Source organism: Syngnathus typhle, linkage group LG17 (genome assembly GCF_033458585.1).
Source record: "Syngnathus typhle isolate RoL2023-S1 ecotype Sweden linkage group LG17, RoL_Styp_1.0, whole genome shotgun sequence".
NCBI classification, from domain to species: Eukaryota; Metazoa; Chordata; class Actinopteri; order Syngnathiformes; family Syngnathidae; genus Syngnathus; species Syngnathus typhle.
This window is the reverse complement of record NC_083754.1, coordinates 5,795,613-5,809,780: the sequence shown is the minus strand read 5'-3', so window position 1 is coordinate 5,809,780 and position 14,168 is coordinate 5,795,613. Positions and strand designations below refer to the sequence as shown.

Genomic DNA, 14,168 nt, shown 5'->3' with positions numbered 1-14,168 from the left:
AAAAACTTTCTTTTGTAATTTCCCTTTTGTTTTGTTTTTAAAGCAAATTATATTAAAAAAAAATAATGGCAATGTAAAGAAGCCACGTGACATCACGTTTCTAAAGTCAGTACAAACTAGTTCAATTTAAAATCAAACTTTGATGTTGAGTGCTTTGATACCATGTGAGGTCATGGATTGCTGTGGTGACTTGTTGACCCTAAGTGAACATGACAGCATTGTTTTGGTCACAATTTTCATTTCTCTGGTCCCACAGCCTGTTAAGTCCACTTAAAATAGCTCTAATTAGTATTCATTATGCGGGACTGAGAGCAGAATGTCTTTCCTGCCCTGTAAAGACAACGACGCAAACATTACGTATAGCAGAAGAACGGACGTAATCATTTATTATTTTTGCAACCCTCTTAATGAAAACCAGTAAAAACAGTATCCCCTTCCATGTTACTTTCCCAGGGCTTCTGGTCTGCTTACAGCTGCAAAAACAGTTTTGTGGTTTGGTACACAAACAATCATCTCAGGATGCTTGTCATGACAAACATGTTGACTGTCTGCAGTCCGGTAAAGCTCTCATTTCATACCGTACCACGATCACATAATGTCCTGTATAATTATTTTTTCATGACATCATAATGCTTCAAAATGCTGAAAAAGTGCAATTGTTGTCTTTATTTCCAGAAATAAAATAAAAGAGCTGATGTCACCAAAACCCAGACAAAGGTGAGGGGAAAGTAAAATATATATATATTTTTAAATATTTCATTCTCTTTTTGAAATTGCATAACATGCTTGCTAGCCCTGATTAAATAACTTTTGCGACCCCCCAAGCCATACTTTGACCACCACCGCACTGAACATGTAAGTTCGATTACAAGTATTTGACAGATACACGGAGCAAATAAAATTGTGTTTTTTATGTGACAGCGTCCTCTGTGAACGCTACGCTACGCTAACATGTAGGTCAACATCAAACGCAAAATTATGCAGGGGGGGGGGGGGCAACTTGGCAGATTTCTTTGAATATTTTCTTGCAGCATTTAGGCAAGGGAACGTTTTGGTGTGGACCCAAGATAATATGTACAGAATCCATCTTTTTTTTTTTTTGTTCATAAAGTGAGCAGGTGACTGAATCCATGAGGCGTAAATCCGAGGTATTGTTTCCCACTCTGTCCTTATACCTGCGTCACCCCAGTCCTGACCGAAGGTCCCAAATGGAGACCGACGGCAGACCAGCTGGCCTTCTGCTTGACAAAGAGCTTCAGCTTATCCCGGAAGGTCTCGCCCAGAAAGCTGTAGATGATGGGGTTGAGGCAGCTGTTGGAGAAGGCGGCCAGGTTAACAATGTGGCCCGCCAGAGGATAGTCGTGCCACAGAGTGGCGGTGGTCCTACGGGCAGGGTCGGCCGTGCCCTGCAGCAGCTGGATGCTGATGAAAACGTTCTCGGGCAACCAGCAGATGAAGAAGACCAGTACCACCACCAAGATCATACGCAGCGCCTTCTGTCGCCTGGCCCACAATCCGCGGTGCTTCTGCGCCCGCATGAGAATCCGGACAATCAGGGAGTAGCAAAGGCCGATGACGGAGAAGGGCACCAGGAAGCCGATGGTGACCTCCAGCCATTGGATCTCGAAGACGTTAGCGAAGCAAAAGTGGAGCTCGCCGCGGTGCTGCGTCTGTACGATGGTGAAGGGCAGAAGCGTGGCCAGGATGGACGCCATCCAGATGAGGCCGCAGCTGAGCTTGGCGTGGCGCATGGTCCTCATCGGGCTGCAGCCCACCGAGCCGGCCAGCGCCACGTAGCGGTCGAAGCTCATCCACGTGAGGAAGAAGATGCTGCTGTACATGTTGACCTGCAGGAAGAGCGACATGAAGGTGCACAGCACGGCGTAGTCGTAGTACTTCTCGTTCAGGTTGAACACCTCGATGAGCGAGTCGGCCACCAGGATCAGGTCGGCCACCGCCAGGTTGACGAAGTACAGGTCGGGGATGGTCATCTTCTCCCGGTGGTTCAGGTTGACCACCAGGATCAGGATGTTGCCGATGAATCCGATGGGAAAGAGGAGGATGGTGTAGAGGCAGGAGAGGAAGAGACCGATGGCGTAAGACTCCTCCGAGCTCTCGGTGGAGTTGAATTCGTCGGAAGCGTTGACCGTGACGTTAACGTAAATCCACACCAGGGAGGTGGTTTGCACTTCCATAGTGGCTGCCGTGGGAACGTTTTTGGATCACCTGACACCGCTACATGGTTGGAACCCGTCAACTGGATCATCCACCCCGATGGAGGAACGCTCCGTTGGCAATTGAGGGGGACGCACTTCTGCCGCAACCAGGGAGCACCGCCATGACCCCTTTTGGCCTTAGCACACCTGAGATTGATTCGATGCGTCACTGGCCGCCGCTTTCGCCCCGCCGCTCCATCTTTATTCAGCCGATCTCGGCCGGAGACGATTCCGATGAGACACCTGAGCTAAGGAGAGAAGAGAAGATTAGAACCAACGCACCACAAATTAGGAATTTCTTTCCGAGGTTGGAACCAAACAGTATTAAGTTCACTTCTTGAGCCAGAGATTCACCAAGTAGCTGTTTGGAAAAATCTCCCATTGTTTTTTTTGTTGTTGTGTCCTAACGGGACGACAGACAAATAGGCGCCTTCATTAAAATTCAAGCTTCAGGCTTAAACAGATGCATTGAAATTCCTCCTCTAACACCCTTTCGGCCAATTCCGGCTACCGCGTTGTCCATATGGCCGAGCGGAAAACAGCCATGGATACACGTTTTCCCACGATTATTAAATGCACAGCGTACGACGGCACAATATATATTATCACTGTTATTTAATTATGCGTTTTAACATTAACCGCTGTTGGTTGTCAGACGCTCCCCAGAGAAAGAAATCCTGATATCTGTTTAGCCAACATGACCTTTAACAAACATTCCCAGCCCGCAGGCTGCATGAGAGGAAACCCTGCAAAATTAATGCACTCTTATTAAGAGTATTGACTTTTTAAGCGGAGCATCATGCATGCACAAAAAAAAAGAGATAAATTCACTTTTAAGTGTTGAAGCAGAATTGTAGCGAAACATATTCAAGGATAAATTCCAAGTCACTTTTTGTTGCTAACATGTTTCTTTCCATTGTGCTATGCTAACCTAACAAGCTCGGAAGAATTTGAATTTAGTTTGTATGCAAATCAAACATCACCCAGGAGCATGAGAATAAAACACCAAACTAAAATATTAAATATTGTTAGCGTTTTTTCGCAGTATCGTCTGACAAAACAGCTGCAATACAGCAGACAAATATTGGTGACATCAATAAGGAAAAGTACAATAAAGTACAATACATGAAAGTGACAGAAAGACACTCTGCAGTAGTTTCTATTTATTTCTTGGAAAATACCCAGTAGACATTTTCAAAAATTTTCTTGGAGAATATTTAGCCCAAATCACAATCTCATATTAATCCGAGTATGTTTTGATCGGCATATTAAAACATTATAGAAATGATATAATAATCTTTAACAACAACAAATTTAGGGGGACAAGTCAACTGAAATGAAAATTAACTAATAATGCAAGTTGAGTCACATAAAAGAAAGTATTTTAAAGTTAATTATAAAACTGCACAAAAAAAGTACACCATAAATTTCATTTCCATGCAAAGTGCCTTGGAATTTCCTCCAAAAACATCCCCTAAAATATGAATTGTGGATCCAAAATTGCACTTACTTGTCCCCAAATTTGGTTCTCCTTATCCTGTGCCCAAGTCAGACAAGTGGAGATTATCAAATCTCATGTCCGTGATCCTCTGCCGCACCACCTGCTGTGAGTGCCCTCCACCCCCTTTTCGGAGAAGGGAGGAGGCGGGCCAACAACATGTCACTTGGACTTTTGACATGACGACTCAGCTTCCATTTTCTCCCATCTTTAAAAGTTACATCAATTTTAAACAGTTACATCACTACTTATTAATATTTTTATTTTTTTATGTATAGAATTTCAATTTACCGTTCTTGTACACAGACAAGGATTTTAATAACATAATTTAAAAAAATACAATATAATTGGGCGCCTGTCTGCATCAATAAGGTGGACACACACCAGTACATTTGTCCCTGCATGGGAGCATTAATGCAGATTGAATCAGAATAATGCAATTAGAGTAAAATAGAATTATTTTTTTATAAGCAACTATCAGGACCTCTACTGTCACTTTACAGACTATTAAAAAAAAAACTGTCGAAGGCTAAATGGTCTAGTTCAGATCTAGAGTAAATACAAAAGAGGACCTGTTTCCAATGATGTCAGGTTTCAGTCCAGTAGGGACCCTGAATCAATAACAGTGAGCGTTGTGCAATGACACTAAAGACTTTCTGTGATCTAATTAGCTTTCAGGCACAAGTGAAAACGATATGAGCCAATATCTAATTTAATGCCTGACGAGTGACTCTTTTGGCACCTCCAAAAAAAAAAAAAAAAAAAAAAAGACCATCACAAATTGCACTTCTTTCTCATATCCGCTAAGGGGCGCTCTAACACAGTGTTTGATTGGAGTGAGCGCTCAAACGCTTGTTTTAAAAAAATACCAAGACTTGAATGTATACAGTAAGTCAGTCTTTTATGTCCACTAAAATGAATGATTTTCTATTTGAATGTATTTACGAAATACTTTCTTTCTCATTGTCAATATGTGACGTGTAGAATTTCCAGCAGAAAAAAAAAAAATTGATTTAATTTTGGAATAAGGACGTAACATTACAAAATAGGGGAAACGTGAAGCAGTCTGGATATTTTCACTGACGTCAAAGCTATACTGTCCATAAAGATATACAATGCAGGTGCGCCTTATATACCGTCCAGTGACTTTAATCTGGATATAATGACCTTACAAGTGACAGTTGATGGCAAGTAATCGGGTTCAGGGCTGAGTGGGCGGTCTACCCGAGGGGAGGTTCCAACCATGAGTCTCATCTGCCTCCACTTAAAAGTCTGGAAGCAAACGATGACATCGCAACAACTGCAAGAGTCGCAAACCACACACAAATAAGGACAATCTCTCTACAGCATTTTTTTGTGTGTGACCTTAGCAACAAGGAAAAACCCAACAAAAGGAAGATTAACAAGGGTGTGGACGGTTGTGTTTGGTTTTCAATAAGCAGTGTTGAAAAGGGATAACCGGCATTAAATAATTAACTTAATCAAAAAATTAACATTTCAGTCTTTGTCACTGACTCTAGCAGTCTTATGAAAACAGGTAAAGTAGGTTTGGCTAAGAAGAAATATCATTGATGTATATGAAAACATACACTAGTTTCCTTGAGGACTTGAATTTTTATTTTTTTTGTCCTTATACTCTTCGTTGAAGACTACAAGCTTAAAATTTAATGTTAAATGGTCACATTTTGGATGTAATTCTATTCTTGACCACTAGATGGCGGAACATAATTTACTCAATTTAATTTAAAAGTATTCGCTGAAGAATTAACCCCAAACGTCCCAATTCTTCTTGAAATCTTTCTCGAAAAAATGTCATTCTCTCATAAATGACTTTACAAAGTTTGTTGACTCTAATCGTTGACGTTTTCGAAAAGCTCGTTTTTCTGAGGACTCAAAAATTGTTCTTACGTTAATAGAAGACTGTGAATCTTGACCTCGGGTAAAAAAAAATAAATAATCCAAGCTGACTCAAACACGTAAAAAAAAGCTTCATAAATTCAACTTGATGGCCAAACCAGACTTGTAAAACCAGGGGCCAATGTCATGGCCAGGTGGTCTCCCGCTTTGCGAATGTTTCTGAGCCTTTGCTACCTTTCAGCGAGGCAAGAGGCTTCTTAATGAGGGAAAAACATCAAGAAAAACAAGTCTAACATGTGCAATGTCACTGTGACCTTTTCCCCAACTGAGACTTCTTCATACCTTTTTGTTTGTTTCAAGAATCTGAAATTGAATTGTGCAGAGAGGAAAATTCAGGTGAAACAAGCTATGAAGAACTGTAATCATGAAAATGTTAAATTACATCAGTGCAAAATCATTGCCACAAGCACTTGGGTTTATGATCGAATCAGTCATCCAGTATATCGACGGGTTCTCGGCCCATATATAAAAGGATTAGCTCACTTTGGGTGGCTGTACGGTTGCTAGGCAACAGCTCCGTCCAAAGCTTGACCCCAGTGCCAATTTAATACCGTGTCATTATGTAAAGTAATTTTAATGATCCAGTGTTGCTCAACATAGCAAAACACACACAATAAACGTATTATTAAATACAGAGTCTCTCAGGAGAGAGCATTTTAAATATGGTATTACCCAAGCCTACCTAATAAAGTGACTGAGTTACACAAGGATGATTAGTTAGTTTATGATTTTATTCAGTCTTTGACTCAGATGAAAGTAGATTACTTAGAGAATCTAGATAAATCTCTGGGGGAAAAACAACAACAAAATACTGAATGCGTTCAAAGAGCACCCTACAGTACAGTATATCGATCGCTCACAATATATACACAATCATTTTGCATCATAGTCACTCAAACGCAGAGGGAGGGGGGGGGTAAAAGCACAAGTGGACTCGTTTGGACCCTATGAGGTTTTGCCGTTGAACGTAAAAACATTGCATCTGACTAGAACTGAGAACTTTTGAGGCTGTTGAAGCTGAAATAAACGGCTAGTCTGGATCCTAAATGCAGCCAGAATTCTAAATGATAGACGTTTTGGCCGACAGATGGCGCTGTGGCTACATGGTGAGGAAAAACACCCGTCTTCCACAATTCATCCAGACAGACAGCAGTTTGTGAAGGTTCCAAAATGGTATTGACTTCTTCAATTAAACGTTACGTGTCATATCTCAGAATACGGCAGGTATGGGATTTAATAAATGCCCCACAGTTGACGTGCAACGTGGCTACAGTATACAGCACACTGTATGAAGAGCTACAATGAACTTTGAGCAGCTAATGATTAACTGATGAGTGTTAGAAAAGCCTCGTCACATCCCCTAAGAGAGTTTCTGAAATGGATGCGAGGCCGGTAGAGCTAATAAAACCAAATTGTAACCTTACCCGAACTTCCCATAGTGAAGCGCTGCCGAAAGGCGAGATGTGCAGTTTTTCTACATTTTAACAAAAGTTCAAAAGTACTAGTGGTGAGTACTCAAGTGCGCACTGTTTCCAAAAACATGATTAAAGACTAAATTTGCAAACACAGCTTTGGTAGCGAGTGCTAGCTGAACAGAGCAAATGCTAAGGAGCTTACAACTGGAGCCAAATTCTTGGTCTGGATTTGATGATTTGCTTGGAAATGAGGTAAAGCGGTTATGTGTGAACCCCGAACAACAAACGAGGGTGTAGGGTTCGGTATTTAGACGTGAAGGCATTTTTTCAAAATCCAAGGTAACGCTGCCATTCGGAGGGCATTCGAGCAAAGTTTGGCATTGCGCAAAATTAATTTGTAGTTTCAAATTAATGGCAGAATTTTGGCATCGAAGCGAGAGAGCCTCTGCAGGTGTTAACACATTTCGAGGAATTTTACGAGAGTGTTGAGCAGCCTACACATGTTATACATCTTTTTCCGCAATGCCAACATTTATTTCTTGAGCCCAAACTAAACGGCAGCGGTCTGGCACCACAACAATGGAATTCTGGCAGCAGAGTGAAAACGCAATCCAAGAAGAGACCTTCAAGTTGGAGTTAATTTAAAGGCTGAGCAGCTTGTCTTTTGTGATACGTCGTGCGCGGAGAACGGAGCTAGCTAATGTTTTCCTTGCACAATGACTTCATTTCAAGCTGCAACTGGGGGGGGGGGAGACGTCATATTGAAGAAGAGCTTAATGAATGTACGCTGACATTCGCATGTTCATCACATTGCCAGGATGTCAGGCCGCTGCACTGCTGGGGGAGCTGAGAGCCGATATGCAGCCAAAGTGACTTAGTGGAGAGCTTCCCTTGGTCAAACACACACACACACACACGCACGCAGGCACACGCACACAAAACGGCAGCACTTAGTGGTTTCTTGGATCCGTCGGCTCGCGTTCCGGAAGGTGACAGGAAATTCCACGGTTTGCTATGTCGCGCTTTAACGCAGTCCAAAACGGCGAGGGCGAGACACTGGCTCTGGAGGGACGTTAGATAAGTGCTGGGGAGGGGCTTCACGTGACCACTTGCTGCACTGCGGAGCGTTCGTGTGGACAAGACTGGTCTCGGCAGTGCAACCTGGCTAGCAGCCGCCGCAGCTTGTTGGAGAAGTTCTTGTTCATCTGGCCGTACATGAGCGGCATGGCGAAGCTGCTGGAAAACGCCAGCAGCTTGGACACGCAGCGTAGGAAGTAGTAGGTGGGCAGGTAGCGTGACCCGCCCGCGTACCCGGGCGTGCCGGCCACAGTGTGCACCAGGAGCGTCACGTAATACGGAGTCCACAGCACAAACTGCACGCACACGGAAGCTAAAAGGAGCCGGTGGATGGACGGGTCCAAGCGGGCCGAGTCCTGGTCCAGCGGCGTGGACTCCTTCCGGATGCGCAGGATGAGCGCAAAGGCGTACAGGACGGCCACGGCGGGCACCACGTAGCCGATGAACATCATGATGGCGTCGGCCGCCTCCTTGTTCTGCATCTTGGAGCACTCCACCATCTTGGTGGAGATGTGGTTGCACACGTAAAAAAGCAGCGAGGAGAAGCTGGTGAGCACGGCGCCGCCCCAGATGAAGCCGCACACGTGCTTGGTGTTGTACACGCTGGACATGTAGGTGCGCGGCAGGGCCCGCTCGATGTAATAGTCCAAACTGAGCAGCGTGGTGGAGTACATGATGACCAGCGAGGAGATGTTGAAGAGGATGAGCAGCGTGATGTACACTTCGTTGGTGTACTCCCACGCGTGCCAGCGGGTGAAGGTGGAGCTGAGCAGCTCCACGGGCGCCACGGCGTTGAGCACCAGGCCCGCGATGGCCATGTTGACAAAGTAGACGTCGGGCATGGTCATGGATACCTTGTTGGAGAGGTTGACGGCCACCAGCAGCACGTTGTAGCACAGGCCCAGCGGGAAGCACACCAGCAGGTAGACCAGCGATAACACGGACAGGATGAGTCCAAAGTCCTGGCACAGACGGAAGTCCACGCTGGTTTCCGTCTCATTGTAAACCACGCAGATCCACATCGCTGGACCCCGGAGGAGGTGGACTGCAATCACAAGGAGAGGGAACATTCAGTCTTGAGGAACTCAAAGATCAACATGCCAAGCTAGCAGGCAGAAAGCTCAACATCTCGGGGCGCACACCAGGCGGGCCACAGTAAATGAAGAAGGCCTTGTTCTGGTGGCGCCGCACAAAACGGAATTGTTTGACACCCCCGCGAGCTTCTTTCCCACCTCGCTGTCACGTGCAGGCCTGCTGCTTTCCGCATGGTTCCCAAGACAATGGCATTCATGGCCTAATTCACAATCCAACTTATTCTCTTGGTGCCACAACGATTACAAAGGGCACTGCAAGAGCATGTAAATAAAAAAAAGGTTTTCTGAAATGTAATGATTGTACGGCACTCACGTTTGTGTGCCATTAGGGGCGTGGCCAAATAAGTAACAGGTTGTCAATCAATTTTCCTGACACCCATGTCACTCACCGGCACAACAATACAAGCTGTGTCGATAAAACCCTTTTTTTTTTTTAATCAGATTATTTGACGAATTACTAAATGGAGGCGTCGCTGTATTTAGTGTCTCGGCTTCAGGCTGCGAGGAATCCTGCATTGACAACACGGGCTGATCTATGCGAGGAATTTTTGGCAACTTAGCGAGAAGCGCTTTGAATCTTCCTCTTGACAGCAGGGCGACGACTAGATTTATTAAGAGTGAAATATGAAGCAGGACGCGGTGAAGAAGTCACTCCGAGCCGTCTGGGAGTTCAAGGCCGGGTCAAGGAAAATGACCGGGGGAGCGTCGGGGAATCGAGCCAAAGCTCTTGTTTATTTTCACTGGGCTTCATTTGGTCCTTTGCAACTTTGGCCTCTTTACAAAAACCCTGATGATGAGGGGAAAATCAACTCGGAAGCAAAACTTGCGCTCATCTACAACAAAGTGCAGGAAATCGGCTTTGTTTTGCAAGATCGCATTGCCAGTAAGGACGGGAAGCATTCCTCTTCCTTGACTTACGTAAGAGCCACTACTAAGGGTCTGTTTTGGCCTAGGGGAGGCGGAGACGTCAGTCCGGCTCTGCGCTACTCCAACGGGCTATAATGAGGCTGTGGCTGAGACTGGGAGTCAAAGCGGTTGGACTGGAAACAGGGTCAGCAGGAAGAGCGTCTCCGGTTACTCTCGACAAAAGTCGGTTCTCACCCGCAGCGGAGCTGCTCGGCCCGCGGCATTTACAAGCGCTTTAACTCGAGCGAAAAGCTCGCACGGCAATTAGCTTGCTAATCGTCGTCTCCTTAAACGCAAACTGCATTGCGGAATGTATCGTAAAGTTGATTAGGGTGCAGGGGTATGGTGTTGATTTTATTTACGCAATTCGATATGGGGCAAAAGGCTCCCTTTAACAAATTAAGACCACATAGGTCGGTTATAGGATTACCACCATAAATGAAAAAGTGATGCTTTAACGTGCGCTGATACATGCACATGTGAAAATAGTTTCCACATCCTCATTGATATTAGAAGATATTATTTAATCCCTGTTGTCTCATTTTAAGGTTTCTAATTAGTATAGCATCTATGCGAATTTTCACGAGGCTCTCTACGGTGGTTTCGCAATAATCGAGCAGGTTTTTGTGTGTGTGTGTTTTTTTTTTAATTTAGTGTGAGAAATAAGCAGATTAAAGCATGCATAATTATATTGCCACATATTTGGAAAATTATTTGCTGCATGCCAAACAGCATGCCTTTTATTTACTGACCTGATCTGATTAGAAAACAAACCTCCCAGTTAAACCCGTTGAACCTGTTCAATAACAACTGCATATTTGTCGCGTCTGTGGTCAGCATCGAGTTCGGCAAACTTGCGGTGGCTTTGGCAAGAAACGCAACAATGGCCAATTAGGGAACAAACACAAATAGCGGAACCAGCGGTTAGCTTGAAAGCGTTATGTGTCTCGCAAATCGAAATTGACAATGAGAAGTTGACAACCGTAATTGCAGCTCCCACGTAAGATAAGCACTAGCTAGCTTAGCTTTGTCTCTTTCATCTTAAATCACTGAGAGTGCTTTCCTCTGTCATCAGAAGCTGCTAAAGTTTTGCACTTGCTTCTCAACCCTCGGCAATAACAACACAAGGAAGACATCTTGCGTTGGTTGTCCTCGCACGTAACTGCAGTCTGAACTTCCTGCACGACTGTGCGTCAGGAGTGGCGGGATGAAATATTTCCCAGATGGCGAGGACCCCACCAAACACGAGTGACCCCCATGTACTTTGTTATAATGCGTGTGACACGCCGTGCTCCACGCCCTCCGTTTTACAGTCTTGCGTCCTTACCGGAATTTGCAGAGCCTTCTGAGAAATGACTGGATTATGTCATATGATTGCACATTAAAAAAAAAAAAAAAGACACACACACACAAACAAATGTTGCAGACATCCCTTCTTGGTGTGTAATCGACAGAAAAAGAACTGGACTGCAACCACCAAGATATTTTTAAAGATTTTTAGAGTCTCCAAAATTTATCAGACTTATTCCCTAATAATTCATGGATCCGATCCAAGGCTGGTTAACATGAGTCACTTCTACCACCATGACTTTTGTGATAAGATCTCCCGTTGGCCATTTTGTCAGTTCCGTCATACATAACTTGAAGATAACGAACGACAGGCACGTTTTTTTTTATTGAGTTGTGACTTCTCTCCAGCCGTTCACCGGAGTTCAACGGTTCAGCACAAAGCAGGCTTAGTTGCACCTAAGCCACAACGCCTCACGTCGCCTTTTGGTCACGTGGATGAAGTCGAGGACGAGGTGGCCTTAAATCTCAGGCGCCGTTTTAATTTGCTGAGCGAGATGATTACAGCACAAGTATTTGATCAAACTGTAGCTTTCACTTTTCAGTCATCTGTTTACCATTACTACTTTTCTGCTGCTGTTAAATTGACTTTTTTTGATGTGGTAGTAGTTACTGTATTGAAAAGACTGGATTAGACTTTTTTTGGTGGAATACTTAATGTGGCCGAGACACACCCAGATTCCTGCGCCAGCCTACCCAACATAAAATGAGTTTGAGACCACTGCGTTACAGGGGCGAAGAGGGGGGGGGGGGGGGGACCTAACGTAATAAATACGCTCACGGGTCACAAAATTAGGTACACCTGCACAGTCTATTCTCTCTATGCAAAGTTTTTCTTATTATTGTGGTATCAACATATGGTTTAATGACCTCTGCGAGGATTTGACGTCCGATTCTGGGTCCAGAGTGTATGATAAAAAAAGTGTCCTTACAAATAATGTAAACTTAAAATTGTCATATTGTATGTTATATATAACGAAAATAAACAGTAAGATAATCGCTCCATCGCACTTGATGCCACATAACGAATTGTGCCCAGCTGTCACCGTTTAGTCAGCATTTTCCACCATTGTTTACTACTACTATTACTACTACTAGACGCGTGTAAAAAATTAACGAAACGAAACTAAAAGAAAACCGACATTTTTTGGGTGTGGGAACCTTGAAGGGAAAACCATCAGAAAGTGGAAAAGGGGGTAAAAAGTCAGGGGGGGGGGACTCACCAGTACGTTTGAGACTTGCTCGGAGCGATCTACGGAGGCATCGGGTCAGGATGTAGCATTTCGACAGGCATTTCTCAACCGCTGCATTTGGAGAAGAAACGTCCCGAAAAGCACTCCTGGTCGGCGTTGCTTAATCCTTTACAGAAGCAAACAAAAAATATATATCGCTTTACTCCATTCGTGGTAGCAACTTTTGCGACGAAGCTTGTTCTGAAAAGAGTGGGCCGTCCACTGGAGACGCTTACGAGCGTTACAATGTGTACACACGTGACCCTCCCCCACAGCCCACCAGCCTCCCTCTGCCCCCGCCCCCCGGCTTCATCTCCGGTCGCGAGCCCCGGAGGACATTCTCGGCTCTGATTGGGTAGTTGCTTAGGGGGCGGGGCGTTAAGAAAGGGACCGTGTTGCGCAAACGCACAAATTACTTTTCTTTTTTCATTTATTTTTCACGGAAGACGTATTGGAGATGTATGCCCGTTTTAAAATAAATAAATAAATAAATAAATTAATAACTCATTAGTTCCTGCACCCTATAACACCACCATTTTATGTGTTTCTTTATATATATATATATATATAAACAAATATGACTGTATTGCACAAAACAAAAGAGATTGTAAATAAATCAACAGGGTTTCCAAAAGTTTAATTACTGTACTTTGCGATAAGCCGCCTGAGCCATGGCTGATAACCTGTTGACCGGCGCCACACTTAAGAAGCACAGCGCTGGCATCCGTTCAACTCATAAAATGTCTCATTCGAACAAAACAACAATCTCAAACAAATGGACGCCTGCGCCAACATCGTAGTCATAGTTCCAAAATTATAAAATAACATTTCTCATTATTTCAGCAAGATTCAAATAAGTGACCTCTTCACTCATTTGTACTATTGAGGTTAAACAGCCGCACTAAATGAGCATGAGAGAACACTGCAACAAATATTCCAGCCAATGTTACCTAAACATTCAAATCTGCTAGATTATTTTCATGATCCCTCGATTGTAACAACAAACTTGTCAGCATTTGTATTCTATTTAATTAAAAGACGGAGGATGCTAAATCTTTAATTCACTAATCTTCTTATCCGGAGGACTATTGGCAATGTATTATGCATAGACTTGGGTTTTAGAGCAAGCTCGCGTGACACAAGAAAGCCAAGTGTTTATCTCATTGAACTGTGATTAAACAGACGTATTGTGATTAGTGTGACTACAAGCCAAATCTTTACAACGCTGTGTCATCAGTTTGTGTATTGAGAGTAGACAGTATACTCAACACGCCTACAATAGCGCTAATTATAATAATAAAATACTCTTACAATGAAAATCTTGATCAGGGTCCAAAATGTAATCCCCAGACTTAAACCCTATAGAGAAATAATTTGATCTGCCAAAGGGGAGCGGCCTCATTGTCCCAATACTTTTGACGGGGAGTGGATGTGTTCATTTTCTGCATCCGCAGAGGAGTTTGGTT

The 14,168-nt window shown here is 43.9% G+C and overlaps 2 protein-coding genes across 9 annotated transcripts; both read right to left on the bottom strand.

Annotated features, from left to right (window-relative positions):
* Positions 1-360: 360 nt before the first annotated feature.
* On the bottom strand, positions 361-5,892 carry gper1 (G protein-coupled estrogen receptor 1). Of its 8 annotated transcripts, XM_061302669.1 has the most exons (5): positions 5,623-5,884; positions 4,887-4,986; positions 3,727-3,840; positions 1,917-2,464; positions 361-1,847 (listed from the first exon to the last, which is right to left on the bottom strand). In XM_061302669.1, the coding sequence occupies exons 4-5, from the start codon at positions 2,193-2,195 to the stop codon at positions 1,170-1,172; spliced, it is 957 nt and encodes a 318-aa protein (XP_061158653.1). In that variant the 5' UTR covers positions 2,196-2,464; positions 3,727-3,840; positions 4,887-4,986; positions 5,623-5,884; the 3' UTR covers positions 361-1,169. The 8 variants fall into 8 exon arrangements, with proteins under 8 accessions (XP_061158653.1, XP_061158649.1, XP_061158647.1 ...); XM_061302665.1 differs by having other exon boundaries at positions 361-2,464; positions 3,727-3,922; positions 4,887-5,014; positions 5,623-5,889; XM_061302663.1 differs by having other exon boundaries at positions 361-2,464; positions 4,887-5,014; positions 5,623-5,887.
* A 451-nt stretch (positions 5,893-6,343) lies between these two features.
* On the bottom strand, positions 6,344-12,979 carry gpr146 (G protein-coupled receptor 146). Its single transcript, XM_061302672.1, has 2 exons — positions 12,694-12,979; positions 6,344-9,168 (listed from the first exon to the last, which is right to left on the bottom strand). Exon 2 carries the CDS (start codon positions 9,143-9,145, stop codon positions 8,144-8,146), a length of 1,002 nt encoding a protein of 333 aa, XP_061158656.1. The 5' UTR covers positions 9,146-9,168; positions 12,694-12,979; the 3' UTR covers positions 6,344-8,143.
* Between the last annotated feature and the right edge of the window lie 1,189 nt (positions 12,980-14,168).

What these genes read in the sequence shown, in the direction of transcription:
- gper1 (XM_061302667.1), bottom strand. Translation starts at nt 2,195, where the DNA reads ATGGAAGTGCAAACCACCTCCCTGGTGTGGATTTACGTTAACGTCACG.
- gpr146 (XM_061302672.1), bottom strand. Translation starts at nt 9,145, where the DNA reads ATGTGGATCTGCGTGGTTTACAATGAGACGGAAACCAGCGTGGACTTC.